The following is a 12,364-nucleotide window of genomic DNA, read 5'->3' on the forward strand; positions in this document are numbered from 1 at the left end:
TCTGGTGTTCTGGGTTATCTTATCTTAATGGATTGTAGAGGATAGGCAGAAAAATGCCTTGGGCTTCAGACTGTTCCTTTTTCAGTTGCTTATTAATATTATTAATAATTTTTAACCGAAATAAATATTAATTCATTCAATATTTTAAAAACGTGTTTGTGTGTGTGTGTGTGTGTGTGTGTGTGTGAGAAACATGTAGTAAACAAGTATATTCAATGAAATATGTGAATATCAACTCTGTTATTTTGTCTTTTAGAGGCGGCAGTAGCTCAGTCCATAGGTGACTCGGCTGGGAACTGTAGGGTCGGATCCCTACTCTCCCATCAGAGAGGGAGTCTGGACTGGTGGCTGGGCACTGCTGAGGTGCTGTTGAGCAAGGCACCGTACCCCCAACTGCTCCGTGCGGCCATCCATTTGGCAGCCCCCTCGCTCTGACATCTCTCCATTAATAGCATGTATATAGGTCCTGTTTGTGCATGTGTGTGTGTGTGTGTGTGTGTGTAACCTGTATAATAATAATAACAGAGTGAAAAAATAGAATTTCACCTTGTGGGATTAATAAAGGAATTCTTTCTTCTTTTAACTTTATTGAACTAAATGACAATCACACAGACATTTGATGCTACAATACGCTGCTCCAAGAAAATATTAAGTGATTATGTGATGATCAAAGTCAACACAGTTTGCACACAAGTTCAGTCCTGAGGCATTTCCCCATTTCTGATAAAAGAACATTTCTCACATTAAAGGCACAGTCAGGGAGCCAAAAACAATGAAATCACACAATTGGAAGTTGTCTCCTTCCTACAGAGGACACAGAGACACAGAGGAGTCATAATACGGGAACCCAAACCCGGGATGAAGAGGTTCAGTGAACGTGGTGTTGAATGTGTGGAGGTGGATCAGTGTGTCAGAGGAGACTCTGTAGAAGGACAGAGAGCCGGCCAGACAGTCCACATACACTGCTACTCTGTGAGAGACGGAGGAGGAGGAGAGAGGGAGACCTGCTCTGGTGTTATTGTGATAGACAGAGTAACCATCATCACAGCAGATCAGACTCCAGGACTGGACGTTTCTTCCGAACACACAGTCTTTACTGCTTCCTCTCCTTCTGATTCCTCTGTAAGTCACCGCTACTCGAAGCTCTCCTCTCCACTCCACCTCCCAGTAACAGCGACCGGTCAGACCGTTTCTACACAGCAGCTGGGGCCAGCCGTCAAATCTGTCCGGATGATCAGGATATGACTGCACCTCTCTCACAAGTGTCACCTTCCTGTTGTTTTCAGATAGTTTCAGGTTTCTGTTCAGTGTGTTTGTGTCCAGCAGGAGTTCACAGAAATCTGAAGGAGAGAAAAAGTTGTTACACAGTCGCACTTATATAGTAGCCCTATACTGTATATACCCATCATTAATACATGGTCCATTAATAGATCATAAATCTTTAGTTACTAGTTATTTTACTGATATTACAAGGCTTTGTTGAATGCTCGATTCTGATGGCTACACTCTGTGTTCTTTATAGCAGACCGTTGCTAAGGACACGTTTCTGGTGGACCCAGAGCCTGGACCATGTCCATCAGTCTGTAGACAGAAGTGTGATCAGCCATGGCAAAAAAAGATCCCAACATAACGTTTCATTTCTCTTTCTAATATTCATTTTGATATATTTGGGGTATATTACTGGTTAATTGAAATGTCAACAGATTTTTTACAATTTTAAAGCAGGAGCTATGGACATTGCATCTGTTCAGAGTTTATGTTACTGAAGACGCAGTTCCAACCATAGAATCTAAGGGATGTTTTTTTAGTGGAAACAAAAATAATTTTTAAAGTGGAAGACGGTAACTTTCTGTAATTATTTTGTGTTCCATATTTTGCAAAACTTACAAAAGAAAAAACACAATGATGATGAATATAGCCCAGTACAGTAGACTTTTATGTGGCAGCCACAGATGCAACACTGTAGGAGTGAAAACCGCAAAATTCTGGTGTGTCCATACTGACAAGTGATAACTTCAGAATCAAACTTAAAGCAGACTGACTTGATAACTTCAGAATCAAACTTAAAGCAGACTGACTTGATAACTTCTGACTCAAACTTAAAGCAGACTGACTTGATAACTTCAGAATCAAACTTAAAGCAGACTGACTTGATAACTTCAGAATCAAACTTAAAGCAGACTGACTTGATAACTTCAGAATCAAACTTAAAGCAGACTGACTTGATAACTTCAGAATCAAACTTAAAGCAGACTGACTTGATAACTTCAGAATCAAACTTAAAGCAAACTGGCTTGATAACTTCAGAATCACACTTAAAGCAGACTGACTTGATAACTTCAGAATCACACTTAAAGCAGACTGACTTGCCGGTGTTTTGGTTTAACAGTGACCTGTTAGCTGGAGACTTTCAGCTGAGTGCCTCTGTGGTTGCCGTAGTGACTGCAGATGATGAAAACAGAATTCTGTTTTTAAGAGATACTCATAGACTGTATAAAAAGTAGATACTCTGAGATCTGTTTGACTAACGTTACACCAGGTTGACAGGTTTGTGGCTGGTGGAGCATCAAGTTAATTTCTTTTAGCTTTGATTTATTTTCCCACAACGTCATGACTACGAAGGAGTAAGAAGATTTTTTTTTTGAAGTGGTGAATAAAATTCTACGCACACGTGTTTACACAGGCAGGTTTTAAAGACAAATAGATGTATTCAGAAAATGAATTAGAGATAGAAATGATTAGGAAGAACTCTCTCTTCCAGTGTAACAACAAGAAACGAACAAAACTCTACTGACACATTTGCTCAAACAAAACTATAAAGACTGATCAGGGAGGGGACGCTATGTTTAACATTCATGAAAATGTAAACAGAGGCTTTCACAAGGACCACTAGGCATTCTCTTGTTATTAACCAACATCTGCCGTCACTATGCAACGACAGACTCTTTCAGCTGAAAGTGTCCAGTTAACAGGTCACTAGTTAAACCCAAACACCGGTCAGGAGAGAAAACGTCAGTCAGAGCAGTGATGTCTTCTAGTCTGCACAGTTTCAGGACCTGCAGTGGATTCAACCCGGTCCACTTGACATCGGGTCGGTGCATGTCAGTGTTTCTGAGGCTGTAGGCTGTTCTCATGTCTCATTCTGCTGCTGGTGTCTGTGCTGACCTTTCCTATCCTTAACATAACGTTATGCAGTTTACTCAGCAGTCCTGCCCTGAGGGGAGTCACACATGACCGTTGGTCTTTCTATCTCAAATTACGTCACAACTGCATGTTCATCTGCGGCATTTCAAACATTTCTCGCTTGAGAAAGCCCCGAAACCCCCGTCTGAAAGGGCTCTAACTTCTGGGCTAAAGACCTGGATGTTTTCACGAGCTAGCAACGCGCCTACAGCACAATGAGACAGATTATCTGTGAAAAAGTAATTTATCTCCACCTCTCTGCCTGCTCCTCATGGCATCTGCGAGATTCCACTGCACCTGACCGACAACCAATCAGAGCTGAGCAGTCTCTGATGAAGAATCAATAACTGCTCATGAACGCCGATCAAACTGTGAAACTAAGCAACTGATCAAAAATATTTCCTGGTGCGCGGAGCTTGGGTTTGGCTCGACTTGGTCACACGTTCTTATTTTACAGCTAAACAGAAACTAAAATACGTTTCTGAAAAGACTTTGGGTGAGAAATATGCAATGCACTAACTTAGTCTCGCCTAGTTTCACAGTTTGATCAGAGCTCAGAGCAGTCACTGACACTGCGTTGAGGCTCTTTGGCTCTGATTGGTTGTTGTGGGTCAGTTGCGGTGGAATTTAGCAGATGCCATTAGGAGCACACAGAGAGCTGCAGCGCCATGTTTAGGTATTCAGATGAAGAATCACCCTCCCACCCTCATTAACCCTTAACAAACAATAACATGATAATGAATAATGTTTATGAAATATTAGTAAACATTACCTATTTCTAAATAGACATGCTATAATTTATGTTTTTTTATCATTAGTGTGTATAATTATTTTCTATATTATTAGGACTGTCAATCGATTCAAATATTTAATCATGATTAATTGCATAAGTGTCCAAAGTTAAATCATGATAATTGCAAATGAATCGCATATTTTTCATCTGTTTTAAATGTACCTTAAAGGGATATTTTTACTCACGTGTATGTTTAACGTTGCAACAATCCAAAACAATGACGAATACTGTCCAGAATATTCTTTAGAACAACCTCAAAGGTACTGCATGCTCCGAAAAATATGCTGAAAGAGCAGATTGACCTGAATGTAACATTACTTAGTCAATACTAGCACAATGTAGTGAAACTATCCAGAGTGGTCTGTCTTTGGTGAGGGGGAGGAGCCTCTCTGCATCAGCTGAATCTCAATAACTTGACAGCCCTATATAATATATATTGTATCATAGCTTACAGGAGACATAATTAGTCTGATAACATTAGTTAACCATTTCAGTTTACTGTTGCACACTCAACATTTAATATACTGTACAAAGTAAGTAAGTATTTGCTAATGATTGCCAAATGATTTGTAAATCTTGAAGAAATATTTTGTAAAACATCTCTAAACATCACCTAAGATAGATGGACAAACACTTTGGTTATGGTTGAAGAGAAATTTTGTAAAACATCTCTAAACATCACCTAAGATAGATGGACAAACACTTTGGTTAAGGTTGAAGAGATATTTTGCTGATTTAAATCTGGCTCTGAGTCATGGCAGTGTGGGTATTGTGTCCAGGAACTGTTCCGCTTCATTTATTGTTTCAAATTAAAGTTGAACTCCATATTTGTACTGTGTGCTATCCCCAGCTCCTCCGGTCCACATGTCGAAGTGTCCTTGGGCAAGACACTGAACCCTGAATTGACTGTGTGAATGTGGTCTGAATGGTTGGATAAGTTTAGATGGTATGTAGATGTCCACTGCCATCAGTTTGAATGTCTGTGTGAATGAGTGAATGGGACAAGTAGTGTGAAAGAGCCTTGAGTAGTCAGAAGACGAGAAAGACGCTATAGAAGTACAAGTCCATTTACCATGTGTAGTTTTATGAATGCATCAGAGAGAGAATTCCCTCTGTGGACCAATAAAGGTTTGTCTTATCTTGCTTAACATGACATGTTTTGTCAGTAATGTTTTAATGAATAAATAACACAACTATCATCTCTGTGTGCTGTCAAATTGAATCCACACTTACACTTCCTCAGACCGGGTTTTAACCTTTGCTCTCCACCATGGTCCAACCTGGAAGAAGAAACACAGAATGGTTTTCTATCCAACATGAGCCCTTACTCCTGTTCAACATGAAGCAGTGTTCCTTAGTTTGTCAGTGTGACAGAGAAACAGGCTGAAACTCATCTGTATAACTGTCTCCATGATTCTTTTATGGACGTAAATCTGTGTCATCGGATTTTGAAATTAAAAAGATGGTGACTTGTACTCGATATTCAGCAGTAAAATTGACTTTTGCTCTTTTATTAAGTAAATCCTACAAGTTCAGTGTATTTTTGCAAGTCGGCCTTCCTGCATTTTGCAGCTACGACTCTGGTTTAACTTATAGAGTTGATATCCACCATCATGTGACCACCTTTGTCAGAATTTCAGCCACACGTCAGTTATCATTGTCTGTTTTCTGTTTTGCCACAACTCTCATGTCATTTCAGACTCCACTCCCTCCTGCTCTGCATCTACTGCTCAGTCCTTTCACCTGACCTGCTCTATCCCCGTACTCACCTGCTCCTCATCAAATAACTGTCAGGATTCCATTCCTGGCAGTCATCTCCTCCTTCCTTTTGTGCTTGTGTTTGTCTCCCTCTGTCTGTTGTTCCTTGCATGTGTCTCCCCTCTTGGTGTGTGTCTGTCTGGAGCTGGGAGGCGTGGTTCCACCCAGCTGTATCCAGTTCCACTGATTACCCTACCTGGAGTATAAGAAGCCGGATGTGGGACGCATTTTGCACCAGACCGTTTTCCTCATTTACGTGGTAACTTCTCGTCAGTTGGCTCCCGTTCTTTGTATGCTTGTATTTTCGGTCCTAGTAGATTTGTTTGTTAATTATTGTTTCTTTGTGCCCTTTCATTATAGTTTCCGGAGGTCCCGTTCCTGCCTACCCTCGACCATCTCGTCACGTTTTGTTTTGTCCCTTTTTCCCTGTTTTTGGATTCCCTTGTTTTCTTTGTTTATTAAATATTTGTTTAAACTGTTCTCTGTTTCCTTGTCTGCATTATTCCCTAAACCGTTCATGACACTAATGTCCTTTTGGTTTTTTGGACCATCCCTTTTTAGACTGGGTATCTGGGTTAGAGGTTGTGAGGTTGCAGGGTTAGTGGTTGGGTCGAGAGGTGGGGCGATGTCATCGTAATGAAGTATTCGGTTTAGGAAGATACCATTTTCAGGCTCACAGAACGTCGCCTACATGTGAATGGTCGGCCAAAACGATACAAAAGTTGTGCGGTTAAAGGTAAATGTGTCTCCATGTGGATGGGCCCTAAAATGACAGATTTTATACCAACGTTTTTTTTATGTGTCTCATGAATGTCAATTTGATAGGACTTCTGGGGACCCATGTGTTTCCTTACTCGGGCCTACTCGCTCTTCTGGTCAGAAATAAGGCATCCTTCAAGACGACAGAGGAGCGTGAGGACATCAAATTAGAGAAATTAAAGGCACCGTGTGAGCTCTTGTTGTCTGTCCATACCTGATAGTGTCCAATCTCCAGTCTGGATTTTCCAATCCAGCAGACAGAAACTTCGCTCCATACTTTCCTGGATGATTGTAGCTCAGGTCTAGCTCTCTCAGATGGGAGGGGTTGGATTTCAGAGCGGAGACAAGAGAAGCACAACCTTCCTCTGTGATCAGACAGCCGGACAGACTGGAATCAGGGGAACATCATAAACTGTGTTATAGAAAATCTGTAAAATTTTACAGTTGTTGACCATCTTCATTAACATGAACCTAAAAAAGGAATGAGAAGGATTATGCTAAATAATGACCTGAGGGTTTCCAGTGCACATTGTGGACTCTCCAGTCCAGCAGACAGCTGCTTCACTCCTAAATCTTGCAGGTTGTTGTTACTCAGGTCCAGCTCTCGCAGACTCGAGGACTGGGAGCTGAGAACTGAGGACAGAGCTTTACAACTTCTCACTGAGAGGTTACAACAGCTCAGCCTAGGGAAAGATTAACAATGAACAAACAAAATTGGTATGAAAACAGATATGAAACTAGGTACGTATGAAGTTGTTTCCACTTACAGGGCTTTGTTGGAGGCTTTAACCACTGGCAGCAGCCTCAGAAGAGCTTCCTCTGAAGCAGAGTATTTCTTCAGGTCAAACACATCCAGGTCTTTCTCTGATGACAGTAAGATGAAGCCCAGAGCTGACCACTGAGCAGGAGACAGTTCATCTGTGGAAAGACTTCCTGAACTCAGGTACTGTTGGATCTCCTCCACTAGAGAACGATCATTCAGTTCATTCAGACAGTGGAACAGATTGATGCTTTTCTCTGCAGACAGATTTTCACTGATCTTCTTCTTGATGTACTGGACTGTTTTTAGGTTGGTCTGTGAACTACTTCCTGTCTGTGTCAGCAGGCCCCGTAAGAGATTCTGATTTGTCTGCAGTGGAAGACCCAGGAGGAAGCGAAGGAACAAGTCCAGGTGTCCATTTGGACTCTGTAAGGCCTTGTCCACAGCACTCTGGTAGAGCTGCGTTGGATTAGATTTGTCTCTGAAGACTTTAGACAACCAGGACATTGATTGTTCTTCTGCCATCAGGTTGACTCCAGAGTTGATAAATGTCAGATGGACATGAAGAGCAGCCAGAAACTCCTGAACACTCAGATGGATGAAGCAGAACACCTTGTCCTGGTACAGTCCTCTCTCCTCTTTGAAGACCTGTGTGAACACTCCTGAGTACACTGAGGCTGCTCTGATATTGATGCCACACTCTGTCAGGTCTGATTCATAAAAGATAAGGTTTCCTTTCTGCAGCTGATCAAAAGCCAGTTTCCCCAGAGACTCGGTCATTCTTCTGCTCTCTGGACTCCAGTGTGGATCCGTCTCAGCTCCTCCATCATACTTGACCTTCTTCACTTTGGACTGGACCACCAAGAAGTGGATGTACAGCTCAGTCAAGGTCTTGGGCAGCTCTGCTCCCTCTCTGGTTTTCAGAACTTCCTCCAGAACTGTAGCAGTGATCCAGCAGAAGACTGGGATGTGGCACATGATGTGGAGGCTTCGTGATGTCTTGATGTGGGAGATGATTCTACTGGCCTGTTCCTCGTCTCTGCATCGATTCCCAAAGTACTCGTCCTTCTGTGGGTCAGTGAACCCTCTGACCTCTGTCACCATGTCAACACACTCAGGAGGGATCTGATTGGCTGCTGCAGGTCGTGTGGTGATCCAGAGGCGAGCAGAGGGAAGCAGGTTCCCCCTGATGAGGTTTGTCAGCAGCACATCCACTGAGGTGGACTCTGTAACATCAGTCAGGACCTCAGTGTTGTGGAAGTCCAGAGGAAGTCGATACTCATCCAGACCGTCAAAGATGAACACGACCTGGAACTCTTCAAACCTGCAGATTCCTGCTTCTTTGGTTTCAGTGAAGAAGTTATGAACAAGTTCCACTAAGCTGAACTTCCTCTCTTTCAGCATATTCAGCTCTTTGAAAGTGAATGGAAATGTGAAGTGTACGTCCTGGTTGGCTTTGCCTTCAGCCCAGTCCAGAGTGAACTTCTGTGTTAACACGGTTTTCCCAATGCCAGCCACTCCCTTTGTCATCACTGTTCGGATTGGTTCCTCTCTTCCAGGTGAGGCTTTAAAGATGTCCTCACATCTGATTGTTGTTTCTGGTCTGTCGTGTTTCCTTGTTGCTGTTTCGATCTGTCTGACCTCATGTTCATCATTGACCTCTGCACTCCCTCCCTCTGTGATGAAGATCTCTGTGTAGATCTGATTCAGAAGAGTTGGGTTTCCTGCTTTAGCGATCCCTTCAAACACACACTGGAACTTCTTCCTCAGGTTGGATTTAAGTGTATGTTGGCACACCGCAGCAGCAGTTCCTGAATAACAGGAAATTCAATAGGTGGATCTGATATGTACACTTAAAGACATCAAGATGGTAACATACCCCCCCCCCCCCCCCCCACACACACACACACACACACACGTACTGCTCTGCAAACAGTCAGCCAGCTCCTCCTGCTTCAATCTCCTCAGGAAGTGCAGTGTGATCTTCAGAAGGGCCTCTCTGGTGCTCCTCATCTGCTCTTCATCCTCACCATCCAACACCTCATCTTCTTTCTGAGTCTTTGAGCACTCTGTTTAATCTGAACTCAAAACTCTGTGGATCTTCTTCAGCTCGTTCTTCACAACACTGACAATGTTTTCCTCAAGCAGCTGAAAAATAATAAAATGTAAACTTTAATTCGTAACTCAAGTGCAGCATGGAGACTGGATCCAAATGGGAATTTAGTATTTAGTTTGTGGCTGTTATAAATAGCAGTGGAAGCTATGCTTGTACATTTTACACACCGTAAATATGAAGTCCAGGGTAGTTTGATGCTGCTGGGCAGACTGACCACTAGGAACCTTAAACCTCTGCTGATGAACTCTGTGAAGCAAAGAAACCAACATATTCTCAGACAAAGGTTTGTATGATATCTTACGAAATCATATGCACAACACTTTGTTTATCTCACAAAATATAACCATTCTATTTAATGCTGTGAGAGGGTGACCGATATGTGACCATGACCGGTATGTGATGGTTACGTTCAGCAATCAATCAGAACTTGGTTATAGTGAAATTCCGGTGTAAAATCATCCCAGGTTCTTTTTGGGCAAATAAAATAAAGAAGCCATCGAGACATTTTTTTTTTTTTTGTGTAACAACTATTAACTATTCTTTTGGGATTGCATTTGGTAATCTACTTGAATGGGCTTTACTACGAGAGGAGCTGGTACAGGGGCCAGTAGGTAAGTCTTTAAAACACTCTTTTAGTAAACTCTGGGTTCACTAACTACGCTGTTGGTTCTTTGTTTTCTGTGTAGGGACTCTTCTCATGCTACTGCAGAGGTTTGCTGTTATTTTGAGCAGTATTAGTGGTTGAACTTTGGTCTTGCCGTCATATTCCCCACACAGAGTAGTTTAAGAGGGAGGGACCCCCTCCTCTCTGTCCTCACATTGATACATAGCAGAGTCCACGCCTTTATACACAAACACAACAACATGTTCATTCATTCAATAATAATATTCAGGGCTGACAAAATCTGAGATCTGAGAACTTCCTAAATGTGTTACACAGCTCCCAGATTCATACAGTATGTTGTACACAGAATATGTTGTCACAATTTGTTACCGTTCACCCAATAAGTATACACACAACATATTTAATGCACCCATAACTTTGTTATTTTTAATAACCCTAAAATCTGTTACAATAAAATACTGGACCTTACACTCTGAACAACAAAATAATAATGAGATGAACAAATGAGGAAATGTAGACACAACATAGTGTATGGCTGCATATCAACTTGGAATTGTGCGCACATAGATCAGCCTAATGTCCCACCACAACTAAACCTGCTGATCAATGGTTCTTCACAGTGAAATAAAGTGTGAGAGGCATCATTATACATATGTGTACCCTAACATTTTATTTAACTGGCTTAATTTCACCACCTCACCATCTGTCTTTAAATGGGCATACCAATGGCTCAGAGTTACGTCCCAAATCCCTTTTGATAACTCTCTCATTCATCCAGTCTGCCTATTTTTTCTTGACACTGCTGTTTTTTTCCATTCCAGACCCAGCCACTCCCATCTGCGCTCTTATAAGCTAATGTGCTGCTCATTCTCCTTGCACACTTACAGATTGTCTTATTGCTCTGTACCTGCCTGAAAACCTGTGTTGTTCCCCAGAGTCAGATTCCTTGCCTCCATTGCCTTCTCTTATTTGCAGAGCTGGTTTTCATCTCTGCCTTGTTATCGGATTAAAGATTTTGGACTTGCTCCTAACTTGCTGCCTTCAGTTGCATTTTGTGTTTTGGTCTGTTCTGTGCCAGCTTGTGTTAATGTTCAGACACGTCCTGCATTTTTCACTGATGATGTGAACTCACATTCACTCAAACTGCTGTTGATTCTAAACACATTCACATTTGTGTAAAGCTTTGTAAAATATAGTTCTTTAACTACATTCAATTCAATTCACTTTTATTTATAGTGCCACATCATAACAAAAGTTATCTCACTTTACAGAGTAGGTATAGACCACCCTCTATGACTTATTTATGATTTACACAGACCCAACAGTTACAGACTGCATAGAAAATATTAACAGTTCTTTATATTTGGAGTAATGAAAAAGCAAAACCCCCACAACATTTTTAAGATAGCCAATCAGCATCAAGAAACAGTTATACTGTGCAGTTTAGCAGTGATCCTGATGGTCGAACATTTACAGATTCCTCTGGAAGGATTCTCACCTGCTGCTGAACTCACTTTAGGTCAATGTCCAGACACTGTTCACATTCATCTGTCAAGGATTTCCCTGAGAGTCAGGTCAGTCGAGGATAACCTTGGAGAGGAGAGTTTGCTCATTTCTTCCTGCTGTCTGTGTGCATTTGATCTGAGGACGCCCTCACACCCTTATAACTGCAGAGTCCAAGTCATCAGCGTGGCGTCAAAACCATAAAACCAGTCTTACCAGTCTCCGTGTGACGAAGAAATCACACATCGATGATGTTCTAATATCTGTCCACTAGATGGTACTAACTAACCATCTAATGAAATAGAAATCAGCTCAGCACTGAAAGATGTAATGAAGCTGCAGGGCGTCTTAAACTATGTCATGCACATACTATCACTACTATCACTTATAATGCTGCTACTACAAATACTGCGTCTGGTAATACAAGTAAAATAACTGCTGGGACCGGAGACTAGTGAGGTCAGGACTGAATTTCTAAATGGTGTTTGTGTGTGTGTGTGTGTGTGTGTGTGTGTGTGTGTGTGTGTGTGTGTGTGTGTGTGTGTGTGTGTGTGTGTGTTTGTGCGTGTGCGTGTGTGTGTGTGCGTGCGTGTGTGTGTGTGTGTGTGTGTGTGTGTGTGTGTGTGTGTGTGTGTGTGTGTGCGTGTGCGTGTGTGTGCGTGTGTGTGTGTGTGTGTGCGTGTGTGTGTGTGTGTGCACCTGTGAGGATAGTGTTTGTGTAGAAATACTGTGAAAACAGTGTTTTGGTGTAAAAACAGTATATTTGTGAGGATATCTTGAAGGACTTGACATGCCCCTGGAATCCCCATGTTTCTTTCTAGTGTAAAGCCCAGGGGATATCCAGCAAATAACTAACTACCGTAACCC

At 41.9% G+C, this 12,364-nt stretch overlaps 1 protein-coding gene across 1 annotated transcript; it reads right to left on the reverse strand.

Annotated features, from left to right (window-relative positions):
- Window positions 1-567: 567 nt before the first annotated feature.
- Window positions 568-11,648, reverse strand: LOC310961040 (NLR family CARD domain-containing protein 3-like). The gene is made up of 8 exons (XM_083932963.1): window positions 11,493-11,648; window positions 9,537-9,615; window positions 9,176-9,401; window positions 7,261-9,064; window positions 7,003-7,176; window positions 6,708-6,881; window positions 5,210-5,256; window positions 568-1,340 (listed from the first exon to the last, which is right to left on the reverse strand). Exons 3-8 carry the CDS (start codon window positions 9,264-9,266, stop codon window positions 805-807), a joined length of 2,826 nt encoding a protein of 941 aa, XP_083789089.1. The 5' UTR covers window positions 9,267-9,401; window positions 9,537-9,615; window positions 11,493-11,648; the 3' UTR covers window positions 568-804.
- Window positions 11,649-12,364: the final 716 nt, after the last annotated feature.

The sequence above is a fragment of the Echiichthys vipera genome (assembly GCF_963691815.1).
Source record: "Echiichthys vipera genome assembly, chromosome: 18".
Classification (NCBI taxonomy): Eukaryota; Metazoa; Chordata; class Actinopteri; order Perciformes; family Trachinidae; genus Echiichthys; species Echiichthys vipera.